The sequence below is a fragment of the Chiloscyllium plagiosum genome, unplaced genomic scaffold (genome assembly GCF_037043375.1).
Source record: "Chiloscyllium plagiosum isolate Xiang-an unplaced genomic scaffold, Cpla_swu_hap1 HiC_scaffold_10, whole genome shotgun sequence".
Lineage (NCBI taxonomy): Eukaryota > Metazoa > Chordata > Chondrichthyes > Orectolobiformes > Hemiscylliidae > Chiloscyllium > Chiloscyllium plagiosum.
In genome coordinates, this window is record NW_028270148.1 from 20,717,980 (window position 1) to 20,740,950 (window position 22,971).

A 22,971-nucleotide genomic window follows, 5' to 3' on the forward strand; every position below is an offset into this window, starting at 1 on the left:
ATTTTGAATCAATAATATCACAAATTTCATTCAGCAGAGTTTCAATTACGACTGTTGCAAACAATGTATACAGGTATTGTTTTATACAAACATCTTTTCAGCACCAAATCAAATACTGAAGAAGGCTGTCATCTAATTGTTACACAACGGGTAAATCTATTTAAAAGGGTTCTGCTGCCAGTTTTGTGATGAGTGTTTTTACTCATTTTTGCTGTTATGCACTCAGCAAAATCTACTCCCTTCAGATTGAAGTTTCTGTCTCACATTATAATAGTCAAGTAAAAACTTTTATAATTTGAAGAACCACTAGTTGAGTCTGACCAAGATTGAGAACATATTTATTGATCTGAAACTGAAGTCAAGTAATCAGACATTTGTTTATACATGAAAATCAATGTAATAAGTAAGGTTGTAACCTATTGGTCTTTACCCCTTACCATGGTGGTGGTACACCTGTACAAAATGATCAGTTTTGACCAGTAATAATAATTCACAGTATACCTGTATTTATTCATATAATATCAAAAATACGTACAAAACTAATCAGTTAAAATGTAATTTTTTAAAACTTTGCAGACTGACATCCAGTTGATCATTTGTTGGTCCTCTGGTCTTAGATGTAACAGGAGGCTGAAAAGGCAGACAGAAAAGGGATATTTTAAGGTCTGGTTTTCAGCAAATAGGCCTTTATTTCTGCACCATTTCCCACATCTGTTAGATTCTTAGAATTTCACTAGTGGTTAGAATTGCTGCTCCAGTAAACAAGTGCTTCATGAAAACCTCATATTTTGTCTCTTGCATGATGCCTTCTGAAAATCAAATTGTCATGCTGCTGATTTTCATCATTATTTGAATTAATATGTAGCACATAAGTAATCTTTGTACTTTAAAATTAATTTCATTAGTTAAGTCACTTGTCTTCAAAGTGAAATATTACAGTGACAAAAGTTGCTTTCAGATACATTTTGTTGAACTTCCTGTTTCTAGGAAAGAAGAAACCAGTTTAATATCAGCTTTTGTTTACTGTGACCAGTTTAGTTTGCATCACACTGTGCAGCTGTGCAAAACAGGAAGTGGACTCTGCTTCATAGGGTATACAACATGAGGAAACAGTCACATTTCATTTACTTCATTAAACTGTGCTGGGCCATGTTTTTAAGAAAACAATCTAGTAAGACATTTTGGTAAAGTGTTATTTTCCAGGATATGCTATTAAATTAAAAATGAGCTAAAACATTCCACAGATAGTTTGATAAAAATAAGTAAAGCAGCAAAATAATTTGTGTGACTGGGGAGCCATGAAAGGTGGTTTAACTAGCAGTTAGAAAGTTATTGGAGCTGCAGGCATGTACAAATTAAAATAAAACACCCAATGATTCTATGGATCCCAGGTGATTGGGATCCCAGATGACTGTGAGAGTCATGCAGTTAATTTCATGATTCCTGCTTTTGATCATATGTAGTGAGCACTTCAGATGTAACATCAGACAGATGAGGTGAAACTGCACAAAAACAGCAAGGGCTTTTTTTTCTCCTGCTACCATTCTATTAACAATGATTTTTTCTCCTTTTTTTTCCACTTGGCTACAAGATTTAATATTTTGCAATTACCATTACAGCACTCTTGAGATGGATATTAAAAAATGTGATGGACTCTGAGATTGCAGTCAGTAACACAACTATTTGTTGAAGAAGCATTAAGAACATAGTTTTACAACTTTTGTTATTCTTTTGTTGGATATGGATCAGGCTAGCAAATCTAATATTTGTTGTCCATTTCTTAGTTACCCAAGAATGTGGTGGTGAACTGCCACCTTGAATCACTGAAGTCTATCTGATGTGACTACTCTTAGTGTTAGGATCTGTAAAAGAGGGGAGTTCCAGCATTTGTTAAGATGCTATCAAACAAACCTTTGTATGTTATTGCCATGCACCTCATATACAATACAGCCACTGTGTTATTGTGCAGAGTGTGAATGTTTAAGATGATGGTCAGGGACGCTGATTAAGTGGGCAACTTTGCCCTGGAACACTGATAGTGGAGCCATTTAATCCAGGCAAACAGAATACATTCCATCATAGTCATAACTTGTTTTGCAGAAGGTGAGTTACTCATTTCATAATTCTAAGTCTCTGAATTGCTTTTGTACCCACAATATTTATATAGCTGGTCCTGTTCCTAGTTAATTGTAACCTGCAAGATGTTGTTACTGGGAATCAAGCAATGATAATGCCGTTGAATATTAAGTGGACATGATTAGACTTTGTCAATTCTAAAATGTAATTCCAAATACCTAAAAATTGTAATTGTTATAGAAGTAGCAATTTAATTCCTTTTCATTAATCAATGCAATTGATTCTGTGGCTACAGTCACAGAAGATATTGTTAGCAAGGTATTACCAGCTTGATGCTTTAAGGGGCAACTATATGCTATTTTACATCTATATACTATTTTCTAATATATGAATAGGTGGGAAGTAGTACAAGTTACATTTACATAGCGTCTTGATGTAGAAAAACAAGTTGAGGCACTTCACATTTTCAGTTTGAGGAGACTATTAAAAACATCAAATATATGGTTTTGAAAAACATTTTGAAGATGAATTAGAATTATGGTACAGAAGGCGGTAATTTAGTCCGGTGAAGCAATGCAGGCAGTGGGTCTACAACAAGCAATATCACTTAGGGCTATTTGCCTTCCTTTACCCTAAACCTACCTCCACCACGCTTCACTACCTGGTTTCTTCCATTTTCCCTGGAGCTAGCCAGTGTCCTGGAAAACTAAAGCCCTCCCTCCTCCATCATCCAGCCATATAGTATCTGCCTTATCCTTCTATTTCAGTACTCACTTGCACTTGGCATTAGGAGTAATCCAGAAATGACTCCATTTGAGATCCTGCCAATTTTCTACCAAGGTCCATAAATTCTGATTTCAAGACCACATCTCCCTTCCTACCCAAGTCATTGGTACCACAATGGTACCAATCTGCACCACAACTTCTGGCTGTTTGGTCTTCCCCAGAAGAACGTCTTGCAGCTGTCCTGTGACATCCTTGACCTGGCACCAGGGAAGCAACATATTGCTATTGCTATTACTATTGCTTTTCCTTTCTTCTTACTTGCCTCTTGTACAACCAAGCCATTTGTGGTGCCACAAACCTGGCCATAACTGCATTCTCTTGAGGGACCAGAATCCTCAAAAAGGCAAAGATGACTTGTAAGTGGGCCCCCTGTGGACCCCTGTACCACCTGCTTGTTTTTCTTGAATTGCCTGGCAGTGACCTATTCCTTTTCAGCCTCCAGGCCTTTATGTTGAAATGGGATCATCTCTGATTATGCTAACCATATAACTCTCAGCCTTATTGAGGTGACTCCAGCAGTTGCTTGAGCTCTGAAACCCAGAGCTCCAATTTCTGCAGCTAGGAGCCATTCTTGTACATGTGCTTGGCCAGAACATCAACAGGGCCCATGCCTTCTAACATATTACGGGCCACACATTCAATTTACTATCTTAAAATCTTATATTGGCTTTGACAGTCTTTATGCTTGTTTTTCTCAGTTAAACCTATGATGACAAAAGAAGGTAGTTTTAGCACGAGGATAAAAAGACTGCAGTTGTGTTACCTTTGGTATGCGGAACACACTGGAGTAGAATTGACAGAATTTGCAGTGGAATGAGGTGACTTAATCTGAGAAATCAGAAAAAAGCATTGTTGTCCAGCATCTGGACTGTGTCAAGGTCCAAAACTAAGTCTGCCTGGTGATAATTATCACTATATAAGTTAATTCAATAATTTGTGAACATGCAGCTTTCCTCCTCAGATAGGAATGTTTACACCATAAATCACCCCAAAATTGTTCCTGTTGACTTCCTTCCACTTAACACTAACTGTTCTGCTCAAATCAAATCAAACAGTGGATCCTGTTCTGCTCAAAACCATTTCACTGACAAAAATTTGACCACTTTCTTGATCTTTCTCTATTCTGACTAAATGTGATCAAAAAGGTGAACTGTCCCTCAGCACAGAGTGTTTACATTTGTTTTTGTTTATAACTTTTTGACTTCTTAAGGCTGCTATGTCTTCTGTTGACTCTATATTTGTGCACTTTTAAAATCAGTTTTCTGCTTTTTCAAGAGCAGATGAAGACTGTAAGATCACTGACTGAAGACTTATAGCAGCAGCCTTGGGAAACTGAGACAGTACCACCTTTGACATTGGTCACAACAATTTCTCTTTTAAGAAGCAAGTAGAGAATCCAAAGATACTCATGAGTGCAATCGTATAAAATGCAACCTTAATCCTAGACAATTGCTACCAAACACTTCCCCTTTCTAGATCATGACCTTCCGTTGGGCTGATATTATGGGTCTTAAATTGCCAGATTACACACGGAACACCCTTGTAGAGTCTTTGTAGGAACACCACCTTGTATGTCAATGTCACAAACTAGTTCTCTTGACCCACATCTTAGTTTCTTCCTACTAGCTGACTCACTGAAAATAACTGTTCCTCAAAGGATCCTAAAATAGACAGAAGTTTACTCTGAATAGACAATAAACATGGCATGGAAAATGGGATGATTTTTGGCAGTTGCACTTCTGACTGACAACTTTGATGCAATCTCACTACGGGATATCAAGCTGCAGGTCATCAGGAATCCAGTGATTGGAAGCAAGGACTCGTGTCCACATGAAGGAAGGGATATTAAAGATGATTCAGATGCCATGTTTAAGATAACTTGCAAAAGTGGAAAATATTCTGGGAAAAAGTCTTCATATAATCTTTCAATACTTCTGTCATATGTAGCTGGACAAAAAAAGAAGTTGTCTGCAAGAGCAAATTTTTACCGAAAAAGAACTTCTTAAAATGTTTGCATTAAATGTAAGTGAATGAAGAGAAGAATGAAATAAAAAAGAACATTAACCTGTATCTTTCTGTGTGAATGTTGACTGATTTGTTGTGTATTCCTGGTTTCTTTCAAAGTTTGGATTCCTTTTTGAACAGGTGAGAAAGAGAAATAAATGAAGGAAAGAAAAAAAAGTCATTCAGTTCATGTTCTGTAAAACAGATGACACTACCAGCATTCAGTTCATATCTAATTTTAAGAGGACAGTACAGAGTTAATCTTGCAGCTTGACAAACAACCTGCCATTTATTTTTCTATTACCTGGTTTTGAGTTCAAAACCTAATAGCTTTTAAATGTTTGGTCACATTAGCAATACTTTAATAAAATCTTTGACCAGAAACCTACCTCTGTAGGATCCCTGGCCCTCCACACTTAACCTATGTCATTAATATCTTGGTAACAGAAACACAAACTCACACTCTGACCCTCATAGTTCAGTCTCAAATGTATCATCTTGTATAAGAATCTCAAAGTACCTTTTATCCAAGTACAGTCTACTTTTTAAAAAAAATTTGGATTAAACACGTAACAATTTAATTATACAATAATTTTAATTAAATTATTTCAAATGAAATAGTCTGTACATTTACTACTGAGAGATGAAATGGCACTCTATACAACCTCTCAAATGTTCAGCTATCAAAATGTCAAGTAGGAAGATGATAAACATACTCTAAAATTAAAGTGCAGATATAATATTTGCTTGGTACTTCATCAGCCAGGCAGACTTAAGAATCTGGCTTTACCACTCAGAATCTGTTGGTCTAATCAGAGCCTCTCATTTGTACTGGCATTAAATATCATTAAAAAAAACACTGATTGTCCCTTTCTGAAACTAAATCTGCTATTTGCCATCACAATGTACTCACTTACAGTGAGTACATTCCTGTTCCTTTAAAATATTAATCTATTATGGATTAATAAGGATTTGAGGGATATAGTTGAAAGGACACATCTTCACAGCTTATAAGTAAATTTACTTCAAGCCAAATACAACTGTGATATCTCAATTTCTGCTATGTGAAAGTTTTTAAGCACAGTCCTATGCTTGACATATTTAAATCCAGATTGTTAAACTACTTCTAGAATGACAAACTGGTGTTAACCCAGAAACTTTCAATACTGTTGAAGGAAAGTTGTTTTACCTGTATTAAACATTGCTCTATATCCAAACTATTAAGCACTGGAATTCATACAAGTGGTGAATGTTGGTGAAAAATGCCTTGCACAGTCTCAAGCTCAGAAGTGTTGCTTTTAAGTAATGAAATGCTTGGGGTCAATATTCACAGAAAATTAGCTTACTCCTTTGCCCCAAAGTTAAACCCTTCTTAAGCTTAGTTATATAGTGATGCATGCAGTGTGATAACATTAAACTGGGGACTGCAGTGGGTGAAGAGTTCAAGGCAAGTCATACTATACCTTTAACTAAATGGAGAAGAAACTTAGTTAACCTGAAGGCAGATGGCTAGTTACTGCTGCCACGTGCCTCGTCCTGCAGTGTATTTATGTGGCTACATCAAGGAGCAGGAGACTGGGATCAAAATTGCATCATCTGACTGTTAAACTGAGGATTCCCCTAGACAGAGCACTCCCAACAAAAAGAGATGTGTCCGTTCAGGGTCTGTCCTCCTTTGGATCTTAGGAATCTGTAATTTTGTATTCTGATAGAAATTTGTGACAATCTCAGTTCAGTATCTGGCGAAAATTCATCTTTCTATGGGAGCTGGAAGCAGTCTGCTTCTGCGAAAGGGAGTAAATGTGCACACTTCAAAGTAAATGATTGACCCTTCCTTATGCAAATTACTCAACAAGTACTCCAAATGGCAAGCATTATCTGTACTGCTGCTCTATTGGGAGGGGTGAAAATGACACACAGTGATAGTGTTGCTTTATACTACAGAGATGAAAAAAAACATAGGCTATGGAAATCAACACTTTATGCTTTTAACACTCACTTTGATTGTCAGCTTTGACCAATATTGACACATTTTTAATTTTTATTTTCAGAATATTTCTATTTTGTCCAGCTGCTAAAGAATTATTAGGGTAATCAATGAGCAGTCAATCTCATTCAAATAAAGACCATAAGATATAGGAGCAGAATTAGGCCATTCAGCCCATCGGGTCTGCTCCATCATTTGATCATGGCTGATATGTTTCTCAAGCTCATTCTCCTGCCTTCTCTCTATAACCTTTGATTCCCTCACCAATCAAGAACCTATCTATCGCTGTCTTAAAGACACTCAATGACGTGGCTTCTTCAGCCCTCTACGGCAATGAATTCCCTAGATTACCCACACTCTGGCTGAAGAAATTTCTCCTTATCTCAGTTCTAAATGGTTGTCCCTTCTCTCTGAGGCCTTTTCCTCAGGTCAAAGACTCTTCTACTGGTGGAAACATGTCCATGTTTACTCTATGCAGGCCTATAAGTTTAATGAGATTCCCACCCCCTCATCCTTCTAAAATCCAAGTAGTGGTCCTTCATAGTGGGAAGGTCAGTGGTCAGTGGGCCTGCACAGATTGGGAAGGTCAGCGGTCAGTGGGCCTGCACAGAGTGGGAAAGTCAGCGGTCAGTGGGCCTGCACAGAGTGGGAAGGTCAGCGGTCAGTGGGCCTGCACAGTGGGAAGGTCAGTGGGCCTGCACAAGAGTGGGAAGGTCAGCGGTCAGTGGGCCAGCACAGAGCAGAACAGCCAGTGGTCAGTGGGCCTGTAAAGAGTGGGTCAGTCAGTAGTCAGTGCGCCTGCACAGAGCAGGATAGCCAGTGGTCAGTGGGCCTGCACAGAGTAAGGCGGTGAGTGATCAGTGGGCCTGTATAGAGCAGGACGGTCAGTGGTCAGCGGGCTTGTACAGAGCAGGATGGTCAGCGGTCAGTGGGCCTGCACAGAGCGGGATGGTCAGTGGGCCTGCACAGAGCGGGATGGTCAGTGGGCCTGCACAGAGCGGGACAGTCAGTGGTCAGTGGGCCTGTACAGAGCAGGATAGTCAGCGGTCAGTGGCTTGCACAGAGCGGGATAGTCAGCAGGCCTGTACAGAGCGGGACGGTCAATAGTCAGTGGGCTTGTACAGAGTGGGACGGTCAGTGGTCAGTGGGCCTATACAGAGCGGGATGGTCAGTGGGCCTGCACAGAGCGGGACAGTGAGTGGTCAGTAGGCCTGCACAGAGCGGGACAGTGAGTGGTCAGTGGGCCAGCACAGAGCGGGACGGTCAGTGGGCCTGCACGGAACGGGATGGTCAGCAGTCAGTGGGCCTGCACAGAGCGGGACGGTCAGTCGGCCTGTACAGAGCAGGACGGTCAGCGGTCAATGGGCCTGCACAGAGTGGGATGGTCAGCGGTCAGTGGGCCTGTACAGAGCGGGACGGTCATTAGGCCTGTACAGTGTGGGATGGTCAGTGGTGAGTGGGCCTGCACAGAGCGGGACGGTCAGTGGTCAGTGGGTCTGCACACAGTAGGACGGCTGGGGGTCAGTGGGCCTGCACAGAGTTGGATGGTCAGTGGTCAGTGGGCCTGCACAGAGTGGGATGGTCAGTGGTCAGTGGGCCTGCACAGAACAGGACGGTCAGCAGTGAGTGGGCCTGCACAGTGCGGGACGGTCAGCGGTGAGTGGGTCTGCACAGAGCGGGACGGTCAGCAGTCAGTGGTCCTGAGAGGAGTGAACCAGCCAGCAATCGTTGAGCTGGAGTGGAATGGCCGGCAGACTGTCACAGATCTCAAGCTCAGCAGTGTGGGGAGTGAGAGAGAAAGAGACCAGATATGGGACGTCTACAGCATAGCGAAGCTGCAGGTTATAGAAGGACTGAAACATTTATCTTTTAACTTTATTTCTTTATCTTCTTAATTTATACTCTGAAGAACTGTAATGTAGCACCTTTAGCTTTTTTCTTCATTTCTCTCTTTTTGTACCTAATCTATTCCTGTACCTAAGATTTGTACCTAGGTATTTTGCTCCTAAGATGGCACCTTGTGTGGCAACATTGTCCACATTTCACTGTTCTCCTGCATAGTTGGGGGAAGGGGGACACGGTGGCTCAGTGGTTAGCACTGTTGCCTCACTGCGCCAGGGACCTGGGTTCGATCCTCACCTTGGGTGACTGTCTGTGTGGAGTTTGCACATTCTCCCCGTGTCTGCATGTGTTTCCTCTGAGTGCTCCCATTTCCTTCCACAGTCCAAAGATATGCAGGTCAGGTGAATTGCCCGTGCTAAATTGTCCATAGTGTTAGGTATGTTAATCAGGGGTAAATACAAGGTAGGGGAATGGGTCTGGGTAGGTTACTCTTTGGAGGATCGGTGTGGACTTGTTGGGCCAAATGGCCTGTTTCCACACTGTAGGGAATCTAATCTAATCTACATGTGACAATAAACCTAATTCAATTCAATTCAAATCAAAATAGCAAGTGTGGTGCTACTAAACCCTGCTTGACACTATAGCAGTCACTAAGAGAAAGGATTATTGTGTCTTGACGAGTTTCCCCTTGGTCTGCAGCACGAGGCAACAAAACCAGGCAGAACAGGACGAAGCTATAGAGAATAGACAGACAGAACAGTGAGGTGAATGCCTTCCCTGCTGTAGATAAAGAACATCTCTCCTCCTACCCCCATTAGGACCTCCCGTACCAATCCCATGGATCTGAATGGCCCTCCCTCAGTTCCTAAACTATCCTGCACTATGTCACCGTGAATCAACCAGAACACTCCAATTCAGTAGAACTGGATGAGTGGAGCACAAACATACTGGTTCATGGAAATTACTTTTAATGATGGTTTGAGTAGTAAATTTGCATGGGATCTGTTTTAGCACTTTCAGGCAAATCCAAATTATTGTAGTCATGATTCGGAGATGCCAGTGTTAGACTGGGGTGTACAAAGTTAAAAATCACGCAACACCAGGTTATAGTCCAACAGGTTTAATTGGAAGCACACTAGCTTTCCTTCAATCACCTGATGAAGGAGTGTCGCTCCGAAAACTAGTGTGCTTCCAATTAAACCTGTTGGACTATAACCTGGTGTTGTGTGATTTTCAAATTATTGTAGTTAGCAATTAGGAATAAAATTGCACATTGAAACCAAACTTTCAGAAATAAATGTCTTATTAGCACAGGACTCATTTAGTGTTTGATTTTAGTATTACACCAAAGTAAGTCACTGTAACTTTGCCTCTGAGATATATGATCTTCTCTAAATGCTAGTTGTCAGTCAGAGTTGAAGAACATAACCCTGCCAACCTACATATACTCCCTACATATCTCAACAGTAAAGGAATTCATTGTTCACCATGTGTTTTGTTATTACAGGTTACTGATGTCAGATTTACTGGTGGAATCATGATTATGAAAATTATCCCAGGGATGACAGAAAGTATCTGGATGAGTCTGAATCTTAACAATGGCTTCAAACTGAGAGTTGGAGAAAGGGAATGAAGAGTGTTTAGTCACACCATTGAGTGCATTCTAAGAGATTCATCCAGTTACTAATCGCAATACTCAGCGCAGTACGATTTCTGGAGTCAGTCGGCTATAGAACCTGAAACTGACAAGTTTCCATGCAACTATTATACAACACTGGAGTTGTTTTAAGCCCCCAAAACAGAAAGGTTAGTCGCAGGTGAGATAAAAGTCTCTTATCTGACCCTTGTTAGCCTACACCCAGGTTAAATGAGATGACGCAAGGGGTCAACCAATTGCAAGGAAACCAATTTGACATTTATTTATCCCAGGTTTTGGGATGCCAGGACAGCTTCAGGGAAAGATGTAAACACCAGACAGCCCTGTTTGTGGGCCAAGAGAAGCTAACTTCTCAGCTAAAGCAATATACTGTGCATGCTAGAGACCTGAAATGAAAACAAAGTCCTGGAGAAACTCAGCAAGTTTGGCAGCATGTGTGGAAATGTCCCATTAAACTTATTTCTACCTATATTGACTTTATCTGTTTCTCCCCATACCCAGTCTCTTCTCACTTATATTTGTGATTTGTCTCCTGCTTGACATCTGAAGTACAATTTCCAGTTTCCTGACTCCAACTGCCTCCTCTTCATCAAGAACATGCAATCCCTTTTCATGTCCATCTCTCACCATGATGGTGTGAAGGCTCTCCACTTCCTCCTTGAAAGGAGGCCTGAACAGTTCCCATCAACTGTTCACCTCCTTCAACTCACTGAGCTTAATCTTGCTTTGAACAACTTCAGATTTAACTCATCACACTTTCTCTGTCAAAGGTATAATACCACTATAGGGACCCAAATGTGTCCCAGAGATGCCAGTCTCTTTGTGTGGTATGGAGAACACTCCTTGTTCTACTCCCATTCAGGGTACAATCCACTTTCTCCAGTACAATCATGATATTATTGGTACTGCTACCTCCCTCGACTGGAATTGGAAAAATTAATCCATTTTGCTTCTGATTTCCATCCATTTCTCAACTTCCCCAGTCCATCTTTGACTTTTCCCTTGAGTTTGTTGACTTATCTACTTCATATCTGGTGATAGGCTATCTACCATATATTCAGTCTAAACCCATCAACTCTGACCGTGATCTTGACTACAATCCCACACAACCCACTTCCTGTGAGGACACCATCACAGTCATATCTGTTCCAATGATGCCACCTTCCAAAGGTGCCTCCAATTTATTTTTTTTTCTTTTCAGCCAAAAGCTCAACCTGATCATGGTTGGCAGTGCCCTCAGCTGAAAGCAACCCATTTCCTCTACTTCTGCTGTCAACCCTTCCCCCGCTCCCAGAACAACGTTAGGGTTCTCCTGATCTTCACTTTCCACTCAACCTACCTCTGCATTCAAAGGATCATCTCTGTCATTTCCATCACCAAACCTGGGGTGTTCCTCCAGCTGCAGATTTCCAGCATCTGCAGTTCTTTCTTTTATTATATCTTCCCCACTCCTCCCTTACCAACATTCTACAGGGACTGTTCTCTCTGTGACACTCCTATCTACTCCTCCTAACACTTCCTTATCTATCCATGGCACTCTCCCATGAAACTGCAGAAAGTGTAACAATTGCCCTTTAATCCCATCTATTCTCACTATCCAAGGACTTCCAAATGAAGCAGCTTGTTTAGACTGCTTTCAATCTAGCTCACTGTATTTAGTGCTCACAATGCAGTTTCCTCTATATTAATGACACCAAATGCACCATTGGTTCACCAAACTATTGGTGAGCACTTTGCAGAACACCTCTGCTTTTTCAGTAGGAATGACTCTGACCTTCCAGCAACTTGCTATTTCAATATACCATCTTTCTCTCATTTCTGCCTTAGGCCTCCTGCAGTATTCCTGCGAAACACAACAAAGGCAAGAGGAACAGCACTTTATTTTCCACTTAGGCACTTTACAGCCTTCAGGACTTAACATTGAGTTCAGCGACTTCAGAACATGAGTATTTTGACTACAATCTCTCTCCCTTCTCTAGTTTGCATGGGTTTGCCTCAACAAACTATTCCCCATGACCATTAGCATGCATTTGGAATCTGTATATCTCCTCTACTATCATTAGCAATCTCTTGCCTTTTGCTCTGGGCACCCTCACCATGTGTTCCACTTGCTCCTCTCCCCTCCACTTTGTCAACAGCATAAAAGCCATAATTTTTCAGTCCTATTGAGTTCCAAAGATATCACATCATTATTAAAAGGAGTTTTGAAGATAAGGTTTTAATTTTGCACTCTTCAGAATCAGGACATACAAAACAGACTTAAGAAAGAGAAACACCATTTAATGCAGAAATGAGAAGAAGGTGCTGATTGGTTGCACCATCATTGGCATGGAACTGTGGCAAGAACAGTCAATCTTCATTCTCAGACCAGGTAGATAGATTGTGATTGGTCAGGGCAATGCCACAGGAAAGCAGCACAGATTGACTGTCTCCGTGATCCTTTTGAAAAAGGTGCAATGTATGTCTGTACAAATTCATTTTGCTTGAGTATTCATGTATGTAGCTTCTAGCATGTGCAAATGTATCATCTTGCAGGCTCAGTTGATGATCTTAAACGGCTCCTTGTCTAACTCTTAACAAATGATTTCCACACACAGATCTAACAATGGATTTACTATTTTCAGGCTTCCAGCACAGGGCTATTGGAGAACAAGTTGCATGGGACCAGTTGCAAATGGTCAATGGGACACAGCCTACATAAGCTGGAATCACACTGACACTAACACTCATATCACTTTAATCATTTGGGTAACAAACAATATATCTTTTTGGCTTGATGGCAGCATTGTGTTACAGGAAAAATCCACTCATGGATTTACAGCATAGGAGCAGAGCGAGACAGCTAGCAACATGTGTTGTTCTGATTTTAGAGACACCTTGCCCCTCTGAGGGTAATTTGAAGGAGACAGGCATAGCTAATATTGGTGAACTTAGGCCCTTTCATGAGCTTTTGTGATATACAATAAGTGATGATTTTATCAATGTATCCTCCATATATTTAATTAGAGAAGATTCATGCATGTCAATTGGCGTGCTGACAGATGGCTTCCATTTCCAAAAGCTGTTGCTAAGCATGGATTTTGGATGAATATGCAGCTGCAAGTAAAGTTAGAGGGAACATTGCTCATCGTTAAGCTTATACAATGCAGAGTTGGCTTGGGCCTATTCACAAGATTTCCAATAAGATTCATCTTGTAGAGTATGGAATTGTATGAATCCCAACATGTATAATGACCAGCGAATGTACACTTTCAATTGATATTAGTTAAGAATCAATTTTCTGACTTTTCCACACATATATCAAGAAAGGGGTGTTCATCTGAAGTTCTGTTTCAAAGTATTTGAGTGTAGATTAAGATTAATGGTTAACTGTTCGACCATGCCAACTATGGTCCAACCAAACAGCACCCTTTTCTCATTCTATATAGTTTGGTGTCTCTTTATTCAGATCTATTTTGTGCACCTATTCTGTTGAGCACATGGCAAAAGCTTCAACCCCTAGTTTCCTTAAGCAATGTTTAAATTTTGTGCTACAAAGTCATATTTGACTCAAAACATTAACTCTGTTTCACTCTTCACAGATGGTGCCTGACTTGTTGAGTTTCTCCAGCACTTTCTGTTTTAATACACTGCCATCTTCCCTCTCAATGGACATCCTCCCAAACCCTTCCCTATCTGAGCTCCCTGTCAATAGCCAGGCATCACTTTGTGATATTTCTGTCTTCAATAAGGTTTGTTGGAGTATTCACATTTGCATGGATTTCACTATACAATTAAGTTACATGAGGCTGCTGTCAACATGCAACTAATATGCAGAAATGGTCACTGACTGCAGTATCTTTACTGCAGTATCTTTAATCAAGTAGTTTCAGATTAATGTGGTATAGATAACAGACGAATCCTACTTTGCCTGTGACATTTCCTGATGATTTCAGGCACTGCACCTTTTCCAACAGGGCTTGTCTCTCCTTTAACAGCTCATTCTGCCTTTGCAGTAGTTCCATCACCTGCTGTGCACTGGCCTGACTGTGCTGATCCAACTGTTGCAGTCTGCAAAGACATAAACGACAGATGACACTTCAGGATAAATTCTCTGCTCCGTTATAATGTCTGCTGGTCTCTATTTAAACTAATTTTGATATTTTTACCAAATGAATTCAACCATCTCAAGTACAACAAAGCATGAGGAGTTTTGACATCAGGCACAATAGAACTCTTTGATATCAGTGATATCTAGCTAATCCTGTTTCTATGGTCAGTCCAATGTAACATGGCATTAGTTCACCCTTCTATCAAACAGTCAAAAGTGGTCTGTAATCCTTACAGGGCTGCAACCTTACTAGATTTCAGATGCCTGCACAAAGGACACTGCAGTCCATGCTCCTTGAACAAAATGCTGTACATGACAGTATCTATTCGAAAGAGAGGGAGAAATAGATAGCGACTGCATAAATTCAGCAGAACTGGTTAGAGTGTACCACAGCCACAGGCACGTGCAGCCCTGACAAAAGTGGTGCTCAGATCTGCAAGAATCCTTACACTGTCTGTGCATTTGAGCCAGATATGCCACTCTTTGGAGCTATAAACTGAGTCTGTAGAATCAATGATCAAAGAGGCTTTGAACAGAGTTAGTACAGAGAGCTCTTCAGTTTGGCTTAAAAATATCAATATGGAGATGTCTAGCTAATAGCTACAAAGCACATAGAATAGGAATGTTTGTAGTTAAAGACTTTGACTATATTCTTTGATTTCCTTTCAGAAATAGCTACTGTCTCTAAAGGTTCAGACTTGACCCACATTCCCTAAAAATCAGAGTGTCCTCCTTATGGACTTCAAATTCAAGAGTATTCAATTCTGCACCATTTTTCATTTATTACTAAGCATTTTTTAAAGCTAAAATTTGTGCTAATTTTACTGACAAACCAATTTGATTGTAGCTGTTCAATGACAATCAGCATCCGCCAAATACAAACATCAATGTTCCAGGTTCAAACTCTCTCAAAGGAAACCAGATGATACAGCTATCATAATAGTAAATAATACTACAACAGTTTTTACCTTAAATGAGTTCAAGATCAAGTTAAATTGGCCAGGTACCTCTTGTGCATTCCCTTAAATATTCTTTGACCATGGCTATACTTCAGGCTAACTCGTTAGTTAATTAATGTACTTCTTTTTGCCATTTTAATTCTATTAAGTCCACCTTTCTACATTTATTAGCTACAGATTAAAACTCAAGTCATCCTTTCAGGAGGTGTGTAACCCACATTTAGGTCCTGTGTTTATAGTAAAACTGACACAGGAAGGTAAAATCTGCAAACTGCTGCCTCTGGATTATGTACTTTGTTGTTGAAGTTTCTCCCTATTAGGTGCAGAGAACCTTTATCGTATAATGTGCAAACATATTTGGCCCAGTCAATATATTGGCTTGCAATGCTTAATGCATGTGTAATAACAGGAACATTTAGGATACTAACTCAAGTTGATTCTGAACATGGATAATACTATTATCACATTTTTTTCTTGTGGTGACTGAGATAGATGGGTAGCTTCAATGCATTGCTCCTGTGACTTTTGATGTTCTGTATCTTATCAGCTTGCTGGAAGTTGAATTTGAGTATCATGGTGGTTTAGTAGTTATCACTGCTGCCTCACAGCACCAGAGACCCGGGTTCAATTCCAGCCTCAGGTGACTGTTTGTGTGGAGTTTGGACATTCTCCCTGTGTTTGTATGGGTTCCCTCTGGGTCCTCTGGTTTCCTCCCACATTCCAAAGATGTACAGGCTAGGTGAATTAGCCATGCTAAATTGTCCATAGCGTTCAGGGATGTGTAGGTTAGGTGCATTAGACAGGGATGAATATGAGTAATAGGGCAGGGAAATGGGTTTGGGTGGGATACTCTTTTGACAGTCAGTGTGGACTTGTTGGGCCTGTTTCCACAATGCAGGGATTCCATGATCAGACGGTCTGGCTTCCTATTTTTTCCCCTTTTCTGGAACTCGCATTCTTCTTGGTGTCATGACTGATGAAATGACCACACGAGAATGCTGCCATGCTTCAAAAACCAAAGATATTAAAAGGTCACACCCAATGGACCCTATTATTCCTGGACTCATCCTAGAATGTGTGGCTGATTCCAAGAATGAAGGAAGACCATAATTTTCATGAGTAGCTCAGCTGTCATCCACTAAACAACTGCCTACATAAACTTGCAATTCTAATTTACCAAAATCACTTGCTATTTATTCCTTTTGAAAGAACTCTAACCCAGATATAGCAGGAAAAAGTTGAATTTCATGCAGGAATGATGTTTTGCTTCCTTATTCATGCTTTCACTGTTCAACTCTAATTATCGTCAATCCATTTTCCAGTTTCACATCAAGACACGAATATGTTAGAAAACTGGTGTTTTGTGCTGTTTAATTTAGCTTCACTTGCAGAAAGCATCATTAGATGGATTTCAGTATAAATTGGTTATTTTGCACAAGCAATCTGTAAGAAATCCTAATTAAAGCATAACATTCCTTGGCAAATTACTTACACATTTATCAGGACTCAGCTGGCTGAGTTCTACTATCTGCATGTGTTTCTTTTTGACTATTAAAAAAATGCAAGTAATTCTTTGAGTCTATTATTTATTCAATGAACTAATCACAGGAGGCTACTTTACAACTATTCTCAAAATGTTCGTGTCACATTCAAAGAATTGTTTTAAAATGTGAGCTGTCGTGACTGGAACAGTAGACCACTTTGCTGACAATCTTCAACAGCCACTCTCAGAGACTTAAATTCCTTGCTAAAGCAACCAATGTTATCATGCCTATAAGATGAGATTCATAGGGTATATATTGTGCATTCGACTTAAAATGGCAATGATTAGGAAGATAGAAACAGGAAGAGGCCATTCAACACCTGAAAGCTCAAGAGAACTTAGAAAGTGAATTTGCACTGATGAGAATGATCTCAATTTTAACTTCTTAGTTGATGCCAACTGAGATTGTGGCAATGACACAATGGCAGTCTTAAGGGATGGGATATTGGTTAATATTCATACCCCAGATTACAGTCTAAACTGACACTGTTTGTACATTTAGGGACACGGGCTCAGGACAGAATTGAGATTGCCCTGTTCCATGGTTACTATCACAAAATGGGCCCTCTCCATCCTGTATTCTTCACCACCTAGGTCTCCCTATCCACTTCCAAAACACTTCCCTTTGTAGCAATCCTTGAAAAATAAGCCTTCAAGTAACTTACAGGAACACTTTTTCCAATTAGTTAGTCCATGACCCTCATTCTGTTATTTTCCTTTATTCACTCACGGGATTAAGGCGTTGCTGGCTAGGCAACATTTATTACCCATCCTTAATCTTCAACAGCCACTCTCAGAGACTTAAATTCCTTGCTAAAGCAACCAATGTTATCATGCCTATAAGATGAGAATAGTTAATAGTCAACCACATTGCTGTCGGTCTGAAGTCACATGTAGGCCAGACCAGGTAAGGATGGCAGTTTCCTTCCCTAAAGAACATTGGTGAACCAGATGGGTTTTTCCGACAATCGCCAATGGATTTATGGTCATCAGTAGACTCCTAATGTCACATATTTTTACTGAATTCAAATCTCACCATCTGCTGTGATAGGATTCAAACTCATCCCCAGACATTATTTGGGTATCTGGGTTGACAGTCCAGCAATAATATTCAAAGTTTGTGCGAAGATTTTTGCGAAGACAAACACATAACCTCAACACCAAGGACAGGGAAGCACTGAAATCACTAAGAAACTATAAGAACATAATCATACTACCAGCAGATAAAGGCAGAATGACGGTCATCCTAGATAAATCTGATTACATCCAAAAAGCACAACAACTACTTGAAGATACCAACACCTACCAAAAGAGGGAGTTTGACCCCACCCCACAACTCACCAATAGGATAAATAACACACTAAGGAATCTACAAAAAAACGGACAGATAACCAGAGCTGACCTACAAAGAATGAAACCGGAAAGCAACAACACCCCCAGATTCTATGGATTACCTAAAGTACACAAACCTGACATCCCACTCAGATCCATAGTATCACTACCAGGGACACCATCATACAAACTGGCCAAAGGACTACAACAGAAACTGAAACACCTGGTAAGCGGATCCAAACACACTATACAAATCAACACAGGAATTCTTGGACATCATCAGAAATATACACGTAGACAAAGAAGAAACCATGATATCATTCGACGTGACGGCACTGTTCACTTCGATTGACAAATCCCTAGCCAGAGAAACAATAGCCAACCTACTGGACATACAGAACAGAAAACAGGACGCTGAACCTATCAACAAAGACGGCATACTTAAACTACTGGACTTGTGCCTCACAACACACTTCACATTCAACAACCAGATATACGAACAAATCAATGGAACACCCATGGGATCACCAATCTTGGGACGCATAGCAGAGGCAGTTATGCAAAGGTTAGAACAAACAGTCCTACCACAAATTCAACCCAAACTCTGGGTCAGATATGTCGATGACACGTTTGTAATCATTAAAAACACGGAAATAGAAAAAACACACCGGATCATCAACGCCACACTCACAGGAATCTGATTCACGAGAGAAGAAGAAAAGGATAGCCAACTCCCATTCCTAGACGTGATGGTACAAAGAACACCAGACGGAGAATTCACTACAAGAGTATACAGGAAAGCCACACACACAGACCAAGTCCTAAACTATGAAAGTAACCACCCCAACACACACAAACAAAGCTCCATCAGGACACTATTCAAAAGGGCCACAACACACTGCAGTACACCAGGACTGCAAAAAGAAGAAGAGGAACACCTATACAAGGTATTCGCCAAAAACGGATACCCGCGCAACTTCATCAACAGATGCCTAAGAGAAAAATCACGGAACGAGGACATACCACAACCAAAAGGACTAGCCACACTACCATACATCAGGAGCATCTCGGAACTGACTGCCAGACTACTGCGACCCCTAGGACTCATAACGGCACACAAACCAACAGCCACGCTCAGACAACAACTCACCAGAACGAAGGACCCGATACCCAACATGAGCAAGACGAATGTAGTGTACAAAATACCATGCAAGGACTGCATTAAACACTATATAGGACAAACAGGAAGACAGCTAACAATCCGCATACATGAACATCAACTAGCCACGAAACGACACGACCAGCTATCCTTAGTAGCCACACATGCAGACAACAAGCAACATGAATTCGACTGGGACAACACTACTATCATAGGGCAAGCCAGACAGAGAACAGCCAGGGAATTCCTAGAGGCATGGCATTCATCCACAAACTCCATCAACAAACACATCGACCTGGACCCAATATACCAACCACTACAGCGGACAGCTGAAACTGACAACCGGAAGCGGCAGGGACAGACCACTATAAACACCGGAGGAAACATCAAAGAAGCGCTTCGCAGGAGGCTCCCAAGCACTGATGATGTCGCCTAGCCAGGGGACGAAACGTTTGCAACAAAAACTTCCAGCTCGGCGAACAGAACCACAACAGCAATAATATCCTAGATAATTATCTCTCCATCCATCACAAGATATGCATCTGATCAATCATTTCCTCACTTTTGATGCTCTTGTCTCTTGCAAAATATTTTAGTATGCTTAATTTTCTCTGATATAACTGTATGTTCACCTCTTTGAGTCAAAGGCACTGATTTGTGTGTACCTGGGTTACACAACTGGTTTAACATTCAGTAATAAATCTGGCAGGACCACATTTTTCAGGTCTTCCTGTTAACAGTCAAAATCATCCAATACTCTCAAAATCATTCTAGAGCCAAAGGTAACTCCAGTCTCCTTTACTATCAGCCATCATCTTAAGCACTCCACCTCTGCTCCTTCTGTCCCCATTTTCAACAAATGCAAAAAGCTCAACAACTTATTTCTTACTAAGATTGAGACCCCTACATTTACCTGCACTTGGATTTAAATTCTGGAGACTTGCTGTAATCCCAGTCCTGGTCACTGCTGCCACTGGCACTGCTGGGACTACAATCAGATTGGTCGGTAGCACACTGAGGCAAGCCTTCTACCTGAGCGAGGGAAGAAAGTTCTATTTACAACCCACAGTGGAGCTACTGTGATGGGGGAGTATTCCTTGCTGACACTTTCATCAGTGAAGTGGGAAACTGCCATCTGAAAATTCCTGCCCCATAAGATTCCCCATCTGACCAAGCTCTTTCTGCACATCTGTCTTATCTTTTAAAATCCTCCTCTTTGATACTGCAATTGGTTACCCTTCCCAATCATAGAAGGAGATCAGTAAGTCCATTATGTTTAGCTCACTACAAAAGTACCTTAGCTCAACGGCAACCAGGGACAGACATTAAATTTTGGTCAGCCAGCAATGCCCACATCACACGAACGAATATAAGCTGAATATAACCAGTCCCACATCCTACTTTGTAACCCAGCAATATCTTTCTCCGCTAAATATACAACTCATTTTAGAATGTCTTAGTTGAACCTGTCTCCGACACACATACAATCCAGCTCCTAAACATTCATTGCAGTGAACGTTTATCTTCATCTCACCTCTAGGTTCTGAAGAAGGGTCACTGAACGCAAATCATTAACTCTGCTTTCTCTCTACAGATGCTGTCAGACTTGCTGAGCTTTTTCACCAATTTCTCTTTTTGTTTCATCTTTAGGCCCTTTTGTTTTAAACAGGTATCCTCTAATCTTTGTCCTTTCCACCAATTGAATATTTTCTCCTTAACTACTCATCAAGATCCCTCATGACTTTGAGCATTCTATCATATCTTCCAAAAAGCACAGTCCCAGGTGACAGAAATTCAATAGACAATAGACAATAGGTGCAGGAGTAGGCCATTCTGCCCTTCGAGCCTGCACCACCATTCAATATGATCATGGGTGATCATCCTTAATCAGTATCCTGTTCTTGCCTTATCTCCATAATCCTTGATTCCACAATCCTTGAGAGCTCTATCCATATCTTTCTTAAATGAATCCAGAGACTGGGCCTCCACTGCCCTCTGGGGCAGAGCATTCCACACACCCACCACTCTCTGGGTGAAAATTCCTCATCCCTAGAATCAGTGCCATTAATCTGCTCTGCACCCTCTCTAAAGTGCTTTCTAAAGTGTGACGCTCAGAATTGGATACAATGCTCCACTTGAGGCTGAACCAATGTTTTAAAATGATTCAAATAACTTCTCTGTCTTTTAAACTTTTTGTCACTATTTAGCAAGTCCAGATTCTCAAGCACCTTAAGATGTCTTCCTACATTAGCCTTGCCGTATAAGTGAAAATATTTAAAGAGTTAATTTCAATTTACGAAAACCATTTCCATTTAAACAGAATTCTAATACAGATGTGGGTGCTGAGTGTAGAATTCCATTCAGGGATAATATTTGACTGACATCCTGTATGTGTCTAGTATTTATTCAATGGATTCGCTATAGGAGTGGGAACATTGGCCAGTTTCCTTCCCTAAAACCAGTTGTACAGTTTTTACCACCACAGCAACACAATCAGCTAACTTAAAACACAGCCAAGATCAAACCTGGATCCTCAGCTATTTACATTTTAAACTGGCTGAGGCAGCAGAGGGGCCCTAATTACCAACAAATAATGACACTTTAGCCAGAGAGGTATCTTAAATGCCTCTCTCTATAAACCCCCAACCCAGTCATTCTACAAGAAGCCATTAATATCTGGGAGCTATGGGTGAAACCTGGTGTGAGAAAAAGTAAACACAATAATTAACATAAATTAGTATCTAATTTTTCAAAAATTAGTTATACCCTTTCACTGTAAAATTAGTCAGTTGTAAAACAAAGTCTGTTGTTTCTGTTAATTTTGTTTCTCCTTAATGCTTCCCGCTCCCACCACACCCCAATGTGAAAGTGGCAAGGCAACTAAAAATAACCATGTGTTCTGAAAAATAAATCAAAACGGAATTGGTGCTAAGCAACCAGAAAAGTCTATTCTGCTGAGGCAAAAATCATTTCTCTTTCCCAAATTTCCAATAGCAAAATGTTTGCAATGCACTCCATAAAGGTAAAGGAGTGGAAGAAAGAGGTAAAGAATCTTTGAGTAAAACTTGTGCTCTGACATTTACTGTGTTCACAGCAGCGCTGAAATTAGCAGCTCATTATAAACACTTCTTATTCCAGGATCAACAAAACCTATTTCAAACAAAATTAGTAAAACTAATCAACTCGTTTTGCAAACCAAAGGAGACGATGCCATGTGTGTATACATCTTAATGTAGTTAACACTAGTCACAGAGGGTTAATCAGTTATACATTTCCAATTTAATTATGTTTAGAATTTAGCATTAAGCAAATTGCAACTGAACAATTATAGGTTTAAAACATATCTTTAAAAGTGCATGGCAATCATGCATGAGGATAAAAAAAAGCCTTTGACACTTGAGATTTCTTTCATAAAAGATCTTTCAATCATTTTTTAAAATCCAAAAGCCACAAATATCTGCAATCATGTTTATGTCAATTACCACATGCTTTTTACAAAAAGAGAATAATGGGCATGCTTTTGGTGCTGTAACTTC

At 40.4% G+C, this 22,971-nt stretch overlaps 1 protein-coding gene across 6 annotated transcripts in view; it reads right to left on the reverse strand.

Annotated features, from left to right (window-relative positions):
• Nucleotides 1-243: 243 nt before the first annotated feature.
• sdccag8 (SHH signaling and ciliogenesis regulator sdccag8) overlaps nt 244-22,971 on the reverse strand; it is a 355,401-nt gene continuing 332,673 nt past the window's right edge. The window contains exons 17-19 of one of the 6 annotated variants that reach the window (XR_015758360.1): nt 14,297-14,402; nt 4,928-4,995; nt 244-630 (exon numbers count right to left, since the gene is read on the reverse strand). Coding sequence is in view for 4 of the 6 variants with exons in the window: in XM_043695478.2 (XP_043551413.1) it covers nt 544-630; nt 14,258-14,402 (232 nt within the window). In the remaining 2 variants the exon portion in view is untranslated. Of the gene's footprint in view, nt 631-4,927; nt 4,996-14,257; nt 14,403-22,971 lie in introns of all 6 variants that reach the window. The other 5 variants (XR_015758359.1, XM_087991185.1, XM_087991183.1 and 2 more) reach the window with 5 other exon arrangements.